Source organism: Anopheles stephensi, chromosome 3 (genome assembly GCF_013141755.1).
Source record: "Anopheles stephensi strain Indian chromosome 3, UCI_ANSTEP_V1.0, whole genome shotgun sequence".
Taxonomy (NCBI): domain Eukaryota; kingdom Metazoa; phylum Arthropoda; class Insecta; order Diptera; family Culicidae; genus Anopheles; species Anopheles stephensi.
Genome location: NC_050203.1, coordinates 3,352,637 through 3,366,702, shown reverse-complemented (window position 1 = coordinate 3,366,702; position 14,066 = coordinate 3,352,637). Strand labels below are relative to the sequence as shown.

Here is a 14,066-nt window from a genome sequence, read left to right as displayed (position 1 = left end):
AATATGAAACGACTATCTTTCGACGACTATCTTGGGTCCGAGTGTTGGGAGCTGTGGCGGGTTTTTTTCTCTTATTTCGTTAGCTCGGTGCATGGTGCTTATAAGTCGCCAAATGTATACGCGTTCACTATCGTTGCCCGGCTCACGTTGCCTGCTGGGACATCTCGCGTTGGCCGCTCGTTCCGGCGGCACAGCAGCAAGACCGAAGAAGCCCTCCGAAAAGACGATAAACAAACTTGAAACGGGTCCAAAATCCTCGTCGCTGACTACACCGTCGACAAGGATACGCTGGAGACAGATAAATGTGTGCCAAGGGCAATGTTTTTTCGCCCAACACTTTCGCACGGCCAGCGGGCTCTTGTCGGTGGACGAGCTGAGACAAGCAGAAAACCGAAAGCCCTGAGAAGAAAATTGAGTACACCAAACGATAGTTTAGACGACGTGAGGTCTCTTGTCGTGTACGTGGACGAGGTTTTCAATATTCCTAAAGCATCCCTATCGCCCTTCGTCAGATAGCAGCCACTCACTCAAAAGCGGAGTCGGTAAACGAAGTTTTCATTTTTCAATATTTATCAGCCACCACTAGATGGGAGTGTGCGAATTAGATAACCAGCTGGGTCGGGGGGCGATGGGGACAATCGAAACAAAATGCTACATCAGCATTCTCCTCCTGTTTTTTTTTCTTGCCGAATGGATAAAGTTTGATAATAGAGTTCGGTACAATTTGTTGGAGTGGATACCTTCTAGAGTAACATAAATTGAAGCGAAAAAACACACACACAGGCGATGTATACCTTGACGAGATGATGGTTGAAGGGATGATTGAAGTTTTAATAAAAATCAAGACAAATTAACTTACAACTTTATCTCCGAACGGGATGAGCGTAGCGAGAGCGAGAGTCGTACGAGCTACGACTTCTAATAAAGTCATGCAATGTTCTGGGTAAAGTTTTCTTCACGAAAAAGGGACGACGACAAGATCGATTGTCAAAATAGCCTTGAAGGGTCGGCGAATATAAGGATTTTACGTTTGAGAGAAACACTGAATTGCATAACTTTGGGCGATGATGGTAAATTTACTAACAAAGCTGTGACGGTATGCAATTCGCATGACAAACTCACTTCACGATAACAATCCCTTGACGATTGCTGTTATCCTATAGTTTTTCTTAGTTGCGGATACGTATTATTGCTACTTGTTTACTTCACATTCCAACCGCAGCGTCCCACACGACATAACAAATCCACCATTCAACTGACAGCTCTCTGCACGCCCAGGAAGCTTTTTATATGCTCCGCTCGCCCTGTGCGCCGAGTTTTTCCATTCCGCTATGGAAAAGTTTTAAATTTAACTTCGATTTACTTCATCCGTCCGTTATCTTTACCGAGAAAGGGAAGCAATGGGAAGCGCATTGTGTGTGGTGGTGGTGTTCCGCAGGGTAGAACTGTCTGCCATTTTGTCTAGCTTTATTACTTTTTAATGGGAATTGACACGGAGAAGAATAATATTGCTTCGAGCAGTGGCAAATGCACCGTAATAGAAATCCCATGATAAATCTGACAAAGAATTTTTATGCTTGATGCGGTACGATCGGACATGTGTATCGAAACGCGGAATGTTGGGGCCGCTTGAAGATTAAAAATTTAACGACTTGCAAGACCCGGTATGTCCGGATTCCATTTTCTTTTCCGCGTACAGAAAACACAACAATGATGCTATTGTGTGGATGAGATGAGCGCAAACCCGTAATCAGAGCCTTCCGTGAAGATCGTACTTACAACAGCGGACGGAGAAACAAAACTGCAAGACCGGTAAATGGTGAGGTCGCACGGGAAATAATTCATACGTGAAGAAAGTTTTCATAATTCTTTTTTGTGTAAATCTCGGTTGGGTCTCTCAAAGCTCCGAGGCGCCAAACTGCGGAGTGATAAAATTCACTTTAATTGCTTTTTCGTGTTTTTGCCGGTGGGTGAGGTTGGGCAGAAGAATTCGGTTTTTTTGCTGTTGCTTCAGTTCTTCTGACCCCAGCTGTTGAGTGGTCCATCAGGGGATCAGAATTTTTGGACAGAATGTAAGATTTTACAAAGTGGAAGCAAAAAATAAAGAAGTTAAATACTCATCACCGACCGTGTTGGCTCGGTCAGCTAAACAAAGAACCGGCAAGGTCCGATAGGAAGATAAGTTGATTTGAGAACGGCGAAAAGTTTTGTGCTCATAAAAACGAGATTTTACGAGTTTACGCGGAGAGAAGGAAAGGGATTTTCTTGGTGGGGTGAAGTTTTGTCTTTGTGATGCAATGGGGCAAATGCACTAAAATCGGTTTGTCGGGTTGGATGGCTTAGTTTTGTGGTGATTAGTTTGGAACGATGTTTTAAACCGAGTTGGCAACGTTCGGACGGGATGGACCTTTAAAAGCTCTATCGTCTGATAATGGCTATCGATTTGTGGAGGGCAAACAGATTCTGATCGTTTGCAGGGGTTGAGCCGTAAAAGTGCTAACTTAACAAAAGTTTCAAGAAAATTGGGAGTTTCCAAGCGAAGAATAAATACGCCACAACACTTCATGGGCATGGGGTATTTGACTAGTTCCAGTAACCCTACAAGCACGTTTAAAAGTCGATTAAATGTACTACCCCATATAGCAATGAAGAACTGTCAATATCGAGATTTGAACCAGTACCTTGTAAGACACACGCCCTGCACTCTAACCACTGCTGTACGCAGTCCTCCACATGGAACCCTGTTGACTACCTACTCAATACACGGAAGACACTACTCCTCGATCGCTTTTTACCCTCAATTAAACTTTCTTCTGAATGTATGCTTGTGCAGTTACTACAAAGACACCGCACAAGATGAAGTCCAGTCCGTTCAACATTTTAACCCCAACCATGCTGCGAAATCCGTTGGAAAATGTGAAATTAATTAGCGCACGATTGCTGATGCCCTGCGAGACCTTCTTCTCCGCATGTATGGAAAGTAAACCGGTCAAACGAAGGAGAACAATTTAATTTGTGCCATGTACGACTCTCCCACAAACACTTACCTACCTCAAACACCCGCCTTCGCATCCGCCCATTCGTCCGGGTAAACATCAAAGTAAGTTCAGGCTCCCAACCCCCAGCCTCCGCGTGCTCCACCGGTACTGGTTCTTTTTTATTTGGTTTGTAATTGCTTGGTAAATTTTGCTCGACTGCTCTGGGACGACACCGCATCACGACGACGACGTCAACGAATCGTCCTCCGATAGTTGCGCGATGGACAGATTGTGCTGGAATGGGCGCGGTGACACCGGGAGTGTTATGTTTTCTGCAATGCATGAAAGGAATTGGTAATGAATACAGAAAATAAATGCAACCCATAGACAGCGCCGGACGCCGGTTGAAGTATCGACGTGTTTCCAAGCGAGCTCAGTAAAAGAAGTACACCGACAGTCAAGTAGGAGCGAGAAGAAAAATGAACAGTGGAAGCTCATCTGCGTAGGAAATATTCATGCCCGTTCGAGGTAATTTACATTTTACTTGTTCATTTGACCCAACCTCTGGGATGTGAGGGCTCAGACCTCCGTGCTGTCTCTTGAAGACTGCTGCATGATGATGACGAGCAGCCAACCAACCTAGTTGCCTATCGGTGCTATTTTCTCGCCCATACGTACGAGGGTACATTTTTATTCTATTCGCTCGTAACATCGCTCACACTGCAGTGTCATAGCTGCACGTACGAAAACGCTGCATGACGCGCGGATTGACGTGACGGAATTATGGTTCAGTTTAATTTCCTTAAAACAAATGTAAAGCTGGGGCTGAGGGCTGTTCGGTATGGTGCTGCCCTCAACGAGGTTCGGAATGTGTTGTTTTCACTTAATTTCAATAGCGCCCAAACAACTTGAACTACTTACTGAAGCAGGGTGCGGGTTGGGTTTTAAAGCGAAGCCATCCACACTTCACAAGAAAAGATAAGCTCACTCGCTCTCCAAGCTCCAATCTTCTAAATATTCCAGTCACAAGTCAAATGCGGTGGGCAGTTGCTCTCCTCTGTTCTTCATTCTCCATAAAACAATTTCCCCCGTCCCAACAGTGAACCCGGGGCACTATAGCAAAACGCTGCAAGTGTCACGAAGCACCCTCCAGTGAGGAGTTATACGTGTGGACGACGACGACGAGCCGAGGACGTCGTGACCTGCATGACTCGCCGCTTCCCCTGAGAAGAGCTCTTCTTCGTGAGGTGGTGGCTCGGGAACAGGGGCGCCCGAGAACCTCGAAAACCTTCACGACAGATGACGTTTTGTGTAAGCTGCTCAGCGTTACTTGACATAAGCAACCGACCCACCGAAACTGTGTACCGGGCCAGGGCTCAAATCTCTTTCGGGTGACGGTTTTTGTTACCAGTTTTAGTTGCTTTCTTCTGGTTTCTTTCTTTGCTTCTCGCGATCCCGGTACAGCGTCAACAGCGGCCAATCATGGAAAACCTGCCCCCGGGAGACAGGGATTTGCGCGCAGAGTTTGGAAGGGGGCCGGGGGTCTGTTTTTATTTCCCAACACGCATCACGCCTCGCCTTGTTGCGAGACGGTCCAAAATGCGAAAGTGAACGAAAAAATATTTTAAATTAAAGAAAATTCAATTTAAAATTGACAAACAGCTGCGAAACGGGACGGGAGGAAAGGGGTGGTGCTTTGGTGGCACTTGGTCGTGGTGGTGGTGGTGGTGGTTGTGGGAACACATGCGACAACACTAGATATGAAATGATCCACCTTTTTCCCTCCTCCCTCTTTCCTGCACCACACTCGGCTGAAGTCTGTCGTTGTCAGAGGATCGCCGAGAAGCGCGACCGTAAGTCCCGAAGTCAACTGCAAATAGTGTGAAGAAGGCGAGCTCGTGTTTTTCTGGTGTGTGTGTCCCACAAGTCTTCCACTTTTCTGTGCAAAGCGAGGGAAGAACAAGAAGAGGAAGGGAAAAGAAAAAGGCCGAACGAGGTTAGAGGGCTGGAAAATGAAAACGAAAACGTAACGATATCAACGGAGGATTATTTTTTCGCGACCTTTTTTCGCGCTTTTTTACAGACACACACACACACATGCATGGGGATGGGGCTGGTCTCAGGCGAACAAAAACCCACCATAAAAAGGGGGAGCAGTTGTGGTGGATTGGGGCTAGGGGAGCGAGAAAGTAAAGGAACGCCCGGAATATCCTTTAGTAGTGAGGAGGTTTTGTACTATTCCACTGTGGATGATGGAAGGTGGATCTGGAAGGGAGAGAAGGAGCCGGGAGAAGTCTGAAGCTGCAAAGAAGATAAAAATTCTGATGACTTTATTTTAGTGCGATGAAGATCCGCGCCCTACGGTAAGGCATTCGGGGTGGGAGAATCTGACGACGACGATGGCGACGACGACCCATGCAGTATGCAGGAACGCACGTAGAGGTGTGTATAAAAATGGGAAAAGATTCAATTCACCAACCGTCCTCGGGTTGTTCGGGGATGTAGCTCAGGACAATCTGGCCCGAAAGCAGCAGTGGTGCCAGCATAAAGAAGTGCAGAAGGGCTCCTGACGACGACGACAACGACGAGGATGGTTCCTTCCACGTATATGCCGCTGTCACGATTGTCCGTGAGCCTCGGCGTGTATCCTGCGGCCCACTTTGCCCGGGTAATAGTTCACTTTACGCGTGGCTCTCTGTGTGTGAGCACTCTGCGAAATACAAACACACACACACACACACGCTGACACACTCTGAAAGCTTTGAATACACATCGTTCCCGTTCGGGGAACGGAACAGGAACCAAAGTGCTTTATGCTATGCGCTACACTCGACCCTACCTGGGTGAAGAGCGTGGCCGTGTGTGAAGAAGCGTGGGACCCAGGCGCAAAATTTGCGTGTGCTTTCTTAGTTGAGATTAGGTTAAGGTGGACGACGGTTAGGAGGTTCGGAGCGAAAGATAGATATGGAAAATTATGATGATTTTTCCACATCCTCGCCATCTCCACGGCAGCATGCTCAACGGCACCATAGGCAGAAGAGTAAATGCCATTTGCATCTGTCCCTCTGTGTCCCTCCGGTTGGACAAAGTCGGGAAGATAGCTTTAGGTGGAGATTAAGTCGCAAACCTTTTGGCGACACGGCACCGAACATGGCGTTTGACCGTTTGGGGGCTGGGGATAGAGAGAGAGAGAGAGAGAGAGAAAGAGAGATGGAGTGAAGGCACAAGGGTGAAGAAAAAAAAGGTTTACGAGCTCCTCTGTGGGACGGAGTTTTCCATTACCTGAATGGGATTTTGTAACCGGGTGACGTATGATGAATGTGGTTGGGCGCTGCCAGCAATGAAATCACTGTTGCAGTGCAGCTTTGTTGGTGTGCGTCTGCAAGCGCCATTCACGGGCTTTTGCATAGATTGGATGTTCCGATTTAATTTGGAAAAGCGCACGGAGCGCTTATGAAAATAAAGATGACGGGTACGTTTTTACCGCGGTGCAAGTGTTTTGTTTGTATGGTAATATCCGAAATAGAAGGATGCTTTTATCATATTCAAATGATAATAGTTTAAACGGATTTTTTTAAAATCTATTATCAAAATCATTTACTAGCAAACTACTTCAAAAAATTGCATGCTTGTAGGCGTATCATTCGATAAGGTTGCCGAATTCGAAAATGTTGGATAAATTTGAATCACGTATCATTGTTGCAGTACTTGTTAACCAATGTGAAAATTGTTCTAGAAATTGCATACCTTTAGGCTTTCTACATGGCAATTGTCGGTAGCATTGTTCAATGTGCATTGCAAGTAGTGCATCACATCTGTATTCCATTTAAGTGCATTGAAGTACAGGCAACCAGCACAGCCTGCAACGCAACAATACACGTTACATGAGCCTGTGTGTAATACAATTTTCCGATTGCTCCATCGAACGAAGGAAAGGCACGTAAACAAAGGCGCTGGCGTTAATTGCCGAAAAATGCAATTGAATTCGCAACGGTAATTTAAATTTCTTTCATCTGCCCGACGCGAAAACCGGGCACACACAATACCATAAAGGTTTAAATAAAAGCCCCTCGCATTGTTTTTTGACACTCGTGGCCACTGCGCGCGTGAGAGCGCGCTGCAAATACGGCAGGACTGCCAGCAAATAATGCCATTACCGGTATTTGGGCGCAACCGGCGCAACCGGCTACAACGTAAATGAAGCAATGTGCCCACGTGCAGTGTATTAAGTGGAATAATTAAACACTGATTGGCCATTATCCACTCCACCGATCCAGCTGATGGACGGGTGGATCTGTTTCGTCATTTACGGGCACAGATACCACATCCCGAAGTGCCAGAGATTTTAATTTAAAAAAGATTTCACTTTCCTTTTTTTTGCACAGGTTTGAAGTGTGTGCCTTTGCGTTTGCGTGCGGCGTGCATCATTCTTTCTCTCTGATTACATGCCACACATTGTAAGCGCTGGGTGTGAATTTGATTGGCATTGCCGAATGGTGCATTTTTGTGCATCACAATGCGAAAGAGCTTATTTTCCAATTCCGAAAAGCGCTCCACAAATTGATGCACCTGTCAGAGAGGTGTGGTTGGCGGTTGGGGAAAACAGGGGAAGAAGCAAATAATCCTGTATTGAGTTCGACGAGCGGGATTTCAATCTCATGTGTCATAAGGCGGCAAAGAAAAAAAAAACACCTGTGCCTGTGTGTTTGTATTTATTTGTGTCTGTGTGTGTGTGAAGCGGAATATTTTGAACCTTAAACCATGGCTTTGGGCTGTGTGTTCAAAGAAGCTGCGGTTTTCCCATGCCTTGGTAAACATATTTTCGCACCAGAATCAATAATCAACCCATCTTCGGCATCGTCGTCACCGGCAAGGCGAAAGTTGACTTGACTCGTTTGCTACCGGCTTGCAGATGCATGTGCAAGCAAGCGTGTTTAAGATTTGCTTCCTAACTCCGTGAGTGTGTGTGAGTGTGTGTGTGTGTGCGAACAATCAACTATCATTCCACTGGTGCCCGGAACGAGAAACGCACCCAAGATGCACGATGAAACCATGCACAACGGCAAGGACACGTTCCGCTTTGTGGTGGATGAAAGTTTATCTCGCTGCAATCACTCACTCAAGTTTCGTCTCGTGCCGTTTGGTGGATGGTGGAAGAATCTTTCGTGCCGAGCACGGCAGGCCCAGCGATCGTGGTGTCTCCGGAGCGCCGTGGTGACAAAACGACGATTCTAAGGCAAACTTTTAACCACGTCAAACGTGTGAACCCAATTTTGCGAATCGCGATGAAGAAACCATGCGGACGTGCTGGAAAAGGTTCCGCGTTGGAAGATCAGGGTTCAGCAAGCAGTTGGAGAGCTAAAATTGTGGGTTTGTACAAAGAAGTAGATACATAGTAGCCTTTGTGTGCTGAAAATTGCATACACCTAGGCGCATTTCTACGACTTTATTTGTTTTATGTAAAAATTAAGTATTTGAGCTCAAAATTGAAACGCCCAAAGATAGGTAGGTTTTCAAACAAGGTTTCCCTTTTTAATGATGATATTCAAATTAAAATTGCGTTTCATCCTTTTAATCAATTCCAAAGGATGTTTACTTTCTGCAAGCTATTGATCTCCCGATTTCTACCAACGTGATCCTGATTGCTTGTCGAACTCTGCCTCTCGAAGACGCTAGCGTGGAGAACCTCGAATCAACCTAAATGTATTTATTTTAGCGCACAGCAGCTACCTTCCACGAACTTCCACTTTCCTTCGCCTCCTTTTTCCCACTAACGAGCAAAAGGATGTAGAATAATCTGCCATCGAAAATAGTTTCCCCACGGTGGATGAGTGAAGCAGTGTGTCCCCGTCCGCAACGGACAGAAACCACAACGAAACATAGTTTCCCGAAGATTCCTTGTATCTTCAACACCTTTCGCCCCAAGTCTGTTGGAAGGATGGAGCAAGCCTTCACCACAAGAAAGAAGGTAATTAGAACGATTGCCATGCGCCCGACCGAACCCGACGGGTGAAAAACCCTTCCATGGAAGCCACGGTGGGGTTGGATTTGCGCACATTTTCGCCATTTTCACCGGAGAAAGGTAAATCCTTCTCGTCGCGGTCGTCCACCTTCGGAGGATGAAAGTTTTCCGGTTAGAATTAAGCACGGAAGGTGCTTTACGTTCTGCGACGCTAAGGACACCGCCGACCGAATTACACGCGACGACGGTGTGTAACACAAAATCTTATCCGCAGTTGAGATGTTTATTTGGAGAGTTTTCGGCGTCTGACTGACGCAGGGCGGAAGCACTTTACAACAGCACGTGTTCCTGCGTGAGTTTTGCGCTGGATAGGAAGCGGAAATGCTGCAACGATCTCCGTTGGATCGAGCGCACGAGCGGGTTTTTGTGTTTTGATTTCGACACACACGCACACGAGCATGACGTGAAAATTTAAACTTAATTAAAATTCTCCGATGGAAAAATATTTTTCTATCGAATTTATCTTTCACAAAATGTGTCTTTCGAGGGTGAGTGTTAGATGGGGACGGGGTGAAAGATACGCACACACACACACACACACACACAGACACTCGTGTAAGTAAACTTTGTAATACCGAAAAAAGCACGGGCTCATTACTCCTGTGCGCTGCCGTGCACATGTAATGAAGATACGTCACCTTCCGTGCCTTCCGTTCACTCAAAGGCACGTTATTATTTTCGTCATAATTTTCTGCACACCCATCATGTAATGAGCAAAACATCCCTGCTTTGAAACCCGGTTCCCCGGCGGTAACGGATACACGTATGTGTGAATACAGGGATGCATTACGGAGGCCTTATGTTCGTTGAACCCCGTGGGCGACCTCCGAAAAACTCGACCCGACCCGTCGATTCTCGAGCTACCCCCGTTGCACAGACGCACGCACTCGGGCGGTATCGTGATAATGGTTGTAAATTTAATTAAAATTTCCCTCCCAGCAGGTGTGCCTGTGTGTGTGTATGTTAGGATGTATGTGTGAAACACTGCTCCCGACACACCATGATTGACTCGGGCAAAAGCCCGGGCCCACTTAACGAAATAAACGTGCGACTGTACGACGGGAAGCCTTCCGGAGGGAGAAGTTCTTGTTTTCGGTGTGCAGAAAGCCGGAGAAATCTTCTCTGGAAAAGCCCGCCGGGGACTGGCGAATAGGGGCTTACCGGGAATCCTTTTTCGGGCCGGGTTTTTGGGGCATGCTTCAGGACCGTTTTGCTGTTGCAAACACGTAAACCCCTCGAATCGGCGTGTCGTTTGCCGCTGGGAAGGAATAATGAGCCAAACTAGACGTAATTCATGTTTACGAAGTGGAAGATTAATTTTGGAAGCATTTTGGTTTTTGGGAACCGAAAATAGCGTTAGGAAAAACACATCCACAAAACAAGTTTCTGTTAACTAGTGTTAATGCTACAGCGAATCACAGACAGCGCATTTAAGCGCCGAAATGTATGCAATGTGCGCATCTCGCCTCAGATTCGAGACAACAATAATTCCATTTCCTTATTTTTCTTTCTCTCTCTCTCTCTCCCTCTCTCTTTGCAGACCAATTGTTTCTGAAGCTTACGATTCTGAGGTGCCGAGCGTTACTGTTGCTAATTTTCCACCGTACACCATAATCGAAATCATTCAATGTAAACGAGCTACATCACGGTCGAAACAAAATGAGGTAATTACTTGTTTCTCTGTCTTTCTCTCTGTGCCGCTCCTAGCATTCTTTTTTTCGCTGTTGCGTTTTTAACTCCTTCCAAGCTGGCAGGCTGATAGCGTGCAACAAACGGTTTAAGGAAAAAAGCGAAATCAAAGCCAAAGCAAAGCTGCTCTTTGATGACGGATTGGGCGCCCTCCTGCAAATAACATTCATCCATCCATTTGTTCGTTCTTTCGCACGATCGTTCCATTCAGTTGCTCTCGATGCCATCGACAGGTGATGGAAAACGTTTCTGAAAAATGTGACCAGAAGATGAATGGGGGCGAGGGAAAAGGCACGGGAGAGCGAGCGAGCGGGAAGTGAAATTAATCAACAGTGCACCTCGTTTTTCAATATCCTTCATCCTTCAGTATCAGACGCTTTTGGATGGGAACGCATTTTGTTTTGCGTTCGTTTTATTATGTGTGGCGCGTCATTTTTTATGAATACATTTGCTGGAGCCTGCTTTATCCTTTAATACCGGTAGCGTTTTTGTCTGCCTCCCATCGCTCCCATTTTCACCGAAAGCTTCGCAAGTATTTATATGCAGTATTTATTTGTGGTCTTTTGCTCCCACGTAGCGAAAGCGGACCATTTCTCCCCAACCATTTTTGGCAGGTTTATTCTTTTGCACCGTTTTCACCTTTTTAACTGTTGGCAGCGGGACCAGACAAAAGGGGGAGCACAAAAAACAGCTTTATTATAACAAAAAACGCAGTACACTTCTTTAGCAATCTCTCGAGGATGCCTTGGCGATCGAAACGGGAATCGTTGGCGTAAAAGAAAAAAAAAGTAGAAATCGCGGGGAATTGGTTGCATCTGCAGAATCGCGGATAGAATCCAGCTTTCGGCCCCCTCCCCAATCCCCGGGGAGCGGATTACACGAAACGAAACGAAAGGATTTATTATTTAATTTATAGCCAAACGAAGGCTAGGTTCAACTGCTGGCACGCTGAACACGGGACGCGAAACAGGTGAGGGCAAGTGGTCCCACTCTACCGTTTCGTTGCGAACGATAAAAATTTAAAAAGAAAGAATGCGGTGGTAGTAGTAGGAGACCCACACACACACAGAGAAAACAGCACTTCTAAAATACACAGTTAATCCAACTGGCGGATGAATTTTTCTGTCCGGATTCAATTTTGGACCCCCGTCTTCCCACGTAGTTTTAAACAAAAGGTTGCGAAAAATCTGGGTTTTTGCTTATCGCGGTATTATCACAAGCTTATTTTCCTAAGCCGTGCAATATATATATATATTTGTACGCCCAACCGGTGAGATAGTAGAAGCAGATCGTTTCAACAAAGCTGATGTTATGCGTGTGTTCATGTTGTGAAAAAATGTTTAAAGATTGATAATTCATCTATTTTTTATAAATTTTCTCCTTTGTAATGCAAAATGATACGTTATACGGCACAGCACAATGCCCTTTTGTTATGCAGGTTGCATACTTTAAGGCTTGCTTACGATTCAAAGCTCTTGAGCTGTGATAAATGCGATCAAATATTGTCGTTGCTGGTGTGGGTGTATGTTCTTTATCCGAGGGAAATCCTAGATTATAGTTTTGGCTTTCCATCAGCGGATCGATACCGAAGATCACTGACCCTAAATATCTTTCCCTCGTTCATTAATTCCATCGCCATCAAACTCTTGCGACTAAAGAAATCCGATCTAAATCCAGCACACGTTTGGAACGGGGCGTTAAAAGCAGAGAAACGCACTCAATTTTCCATACAGTACCGTAACGAGTTTTCCTTGTGCAGGCAGGCGCACCCCCCCTTTCTACCAGAGCACAAAAGGCACCGTTTCTTCTTTCCTGCTCCATTTGCTTTCGCTCCCGGGGTTGAATGGGATTTTTTCTGCTTTAACTGCTGAGAATTGTTGCCATTCCAACAATGAGGAGGGGAAGATAAAGGGAAGAAAGAGGAAAGGCGGTAGGGTTATCATTTCCACCACACTGCTTCCCCCCATCCCCCTCGTTGCAGCGGAAACTTACCCCTTCCCAACCGCCATCGTTGGTTTTGGTTCATTTATTGAAATTTATATTATTCGACTGAGACTTATGCCGTTCATTGTGAGATTTCTTTTGTGTGCTTTAACCAAACGAACGAACGAACGAACGAACGAATTTGTGTGCTACATCTCCAACCAGCAGGGTTTCAATTCTCCCGGATATCCCACTTTCCCTACCCCGTTTCGCTCAGAGCAGCAAGGGAACAATTCGTTGAACTGACATTTTTCGACATTTTGCATAAGAAAGAATAAAATAAAAATTCCTCCCCACGGACTGTGTATGTGTGAATGTGAATATTTTCTCATTTTTGAATGTAATCCACCCCTCCTTTCTTTCTTCCTCATCCCTTTCTACGCACACACAGACACCGTGTACTCTCCAATACACAAAAAGAAGCAAATTTCCTTTCCTTCGAGCAGTACGACAGGCAAGCCATCGATGGTATGCGAGCGCGCATCGGTTCGGTAGCATGTTTTTCACCAGGTACACACTGAAAGTCAAAAACTCACTTCCGGGGGAACGAAACGTTCCATCCCATTGTTGTACCATCATCATCAACCGCCCATCCAACCCCGACCCAGGCCGGCCGCCTCATCCACGCGAAGGCTTTTCTAAGCTCGGTTTCGCATCACTGCGTGTGCTACGATTAATGTTCCTTCAATTGAATATTTAAAATTCAATTTGTGCTTGCGCTACTCACAACCATGACGACGGCGATGGGGACGAAGACGCCAACGACCATCGTTCGACATTGTCTCGTTCGTTCCTGCCTCGCTTCCCTTTACAGTGATTTTCCCGCTGCGATGAAGGGCGTATTTTACGTGCCACGTTTTATTTTCATCTGTTGCCCGCACAGGACTCGTATTTTTTTTGTTGGTCGCAAAGATCGCTGCTTCTTTCGCCCTCAGCCAAACCATATCGTCATTCTCGATCGTTAACTCGTCCCTCCAATTCCCGGCCGGTCGGTGTGTGAGTTAGAATAAATTTTCCCATTGAACCTAGTCAGCGATTTGCACAAAGAATCTGCCTCTTGCGCACCAAATTTTCAAACCATCCGTACTACACGCGTGCGTTAGCGAGAGGCTAAAGGCAGAGAAGAAAAACGACCATCAAGTGAGCGTACAAATAATTTCGAATGAATTTTCCGTCCACTGTTTCCACCACGGCGCTTAACCCACTGCTCCGGGGCCGACTCTGTCGACTGGTGCTTAGATTTTGGGCTAAACATTTCCAATCGTCTGACCGAGCGACCGAGAAGGTTGAATAATATTCAACAGTAGCACCACCACCTCCCACGACCAACCTTCCCCTCCTGTCCCCGTCTGCTACCGGCAACCGGCATCATCAGCAGCAAACGCGCCAAAATT

General features: G+C 46.1%; 2 protein-coding genes across 8 annotated transcripts in view; one reads left to right on the top strand and one right to left on the bottom strand.

Moving 5' to 3' along the window:
- Positions 1-14,066, top strand: part of LOC118509952 (glucose transporter type 1) — a 166,133-nt gene that overhangs the window by 25,966 nt on the left and 126,101 nt on the right. The window lies entirely within an intron of this gene.
- LOC118509954 overlaps positions 1,061-14,066 on the bottom strand; it is a 42,353-nt gene continuing 29,347 nt past the window's right edge. For 2 of the 6 annotated variants that reach the window (XM_036051314.1, XM_036051315.1), the window contains exon 7: positions 1,061-3,310. In XM_036051314.1, the coding sequence (XP_035907207.1) occupies positions 3,216-3,310 (95 nt within the window). In that variant the 3' untranslated portion in view covers positions 1,061-3,215. The remainder of the gene's footprint in view (positions 3,311-14,066) is intronic. The other 4 variants (XR_004905957.1, XR_004905959.1, XR_004905958.1 and 1 more) reach the window with 4 other exon arrangements.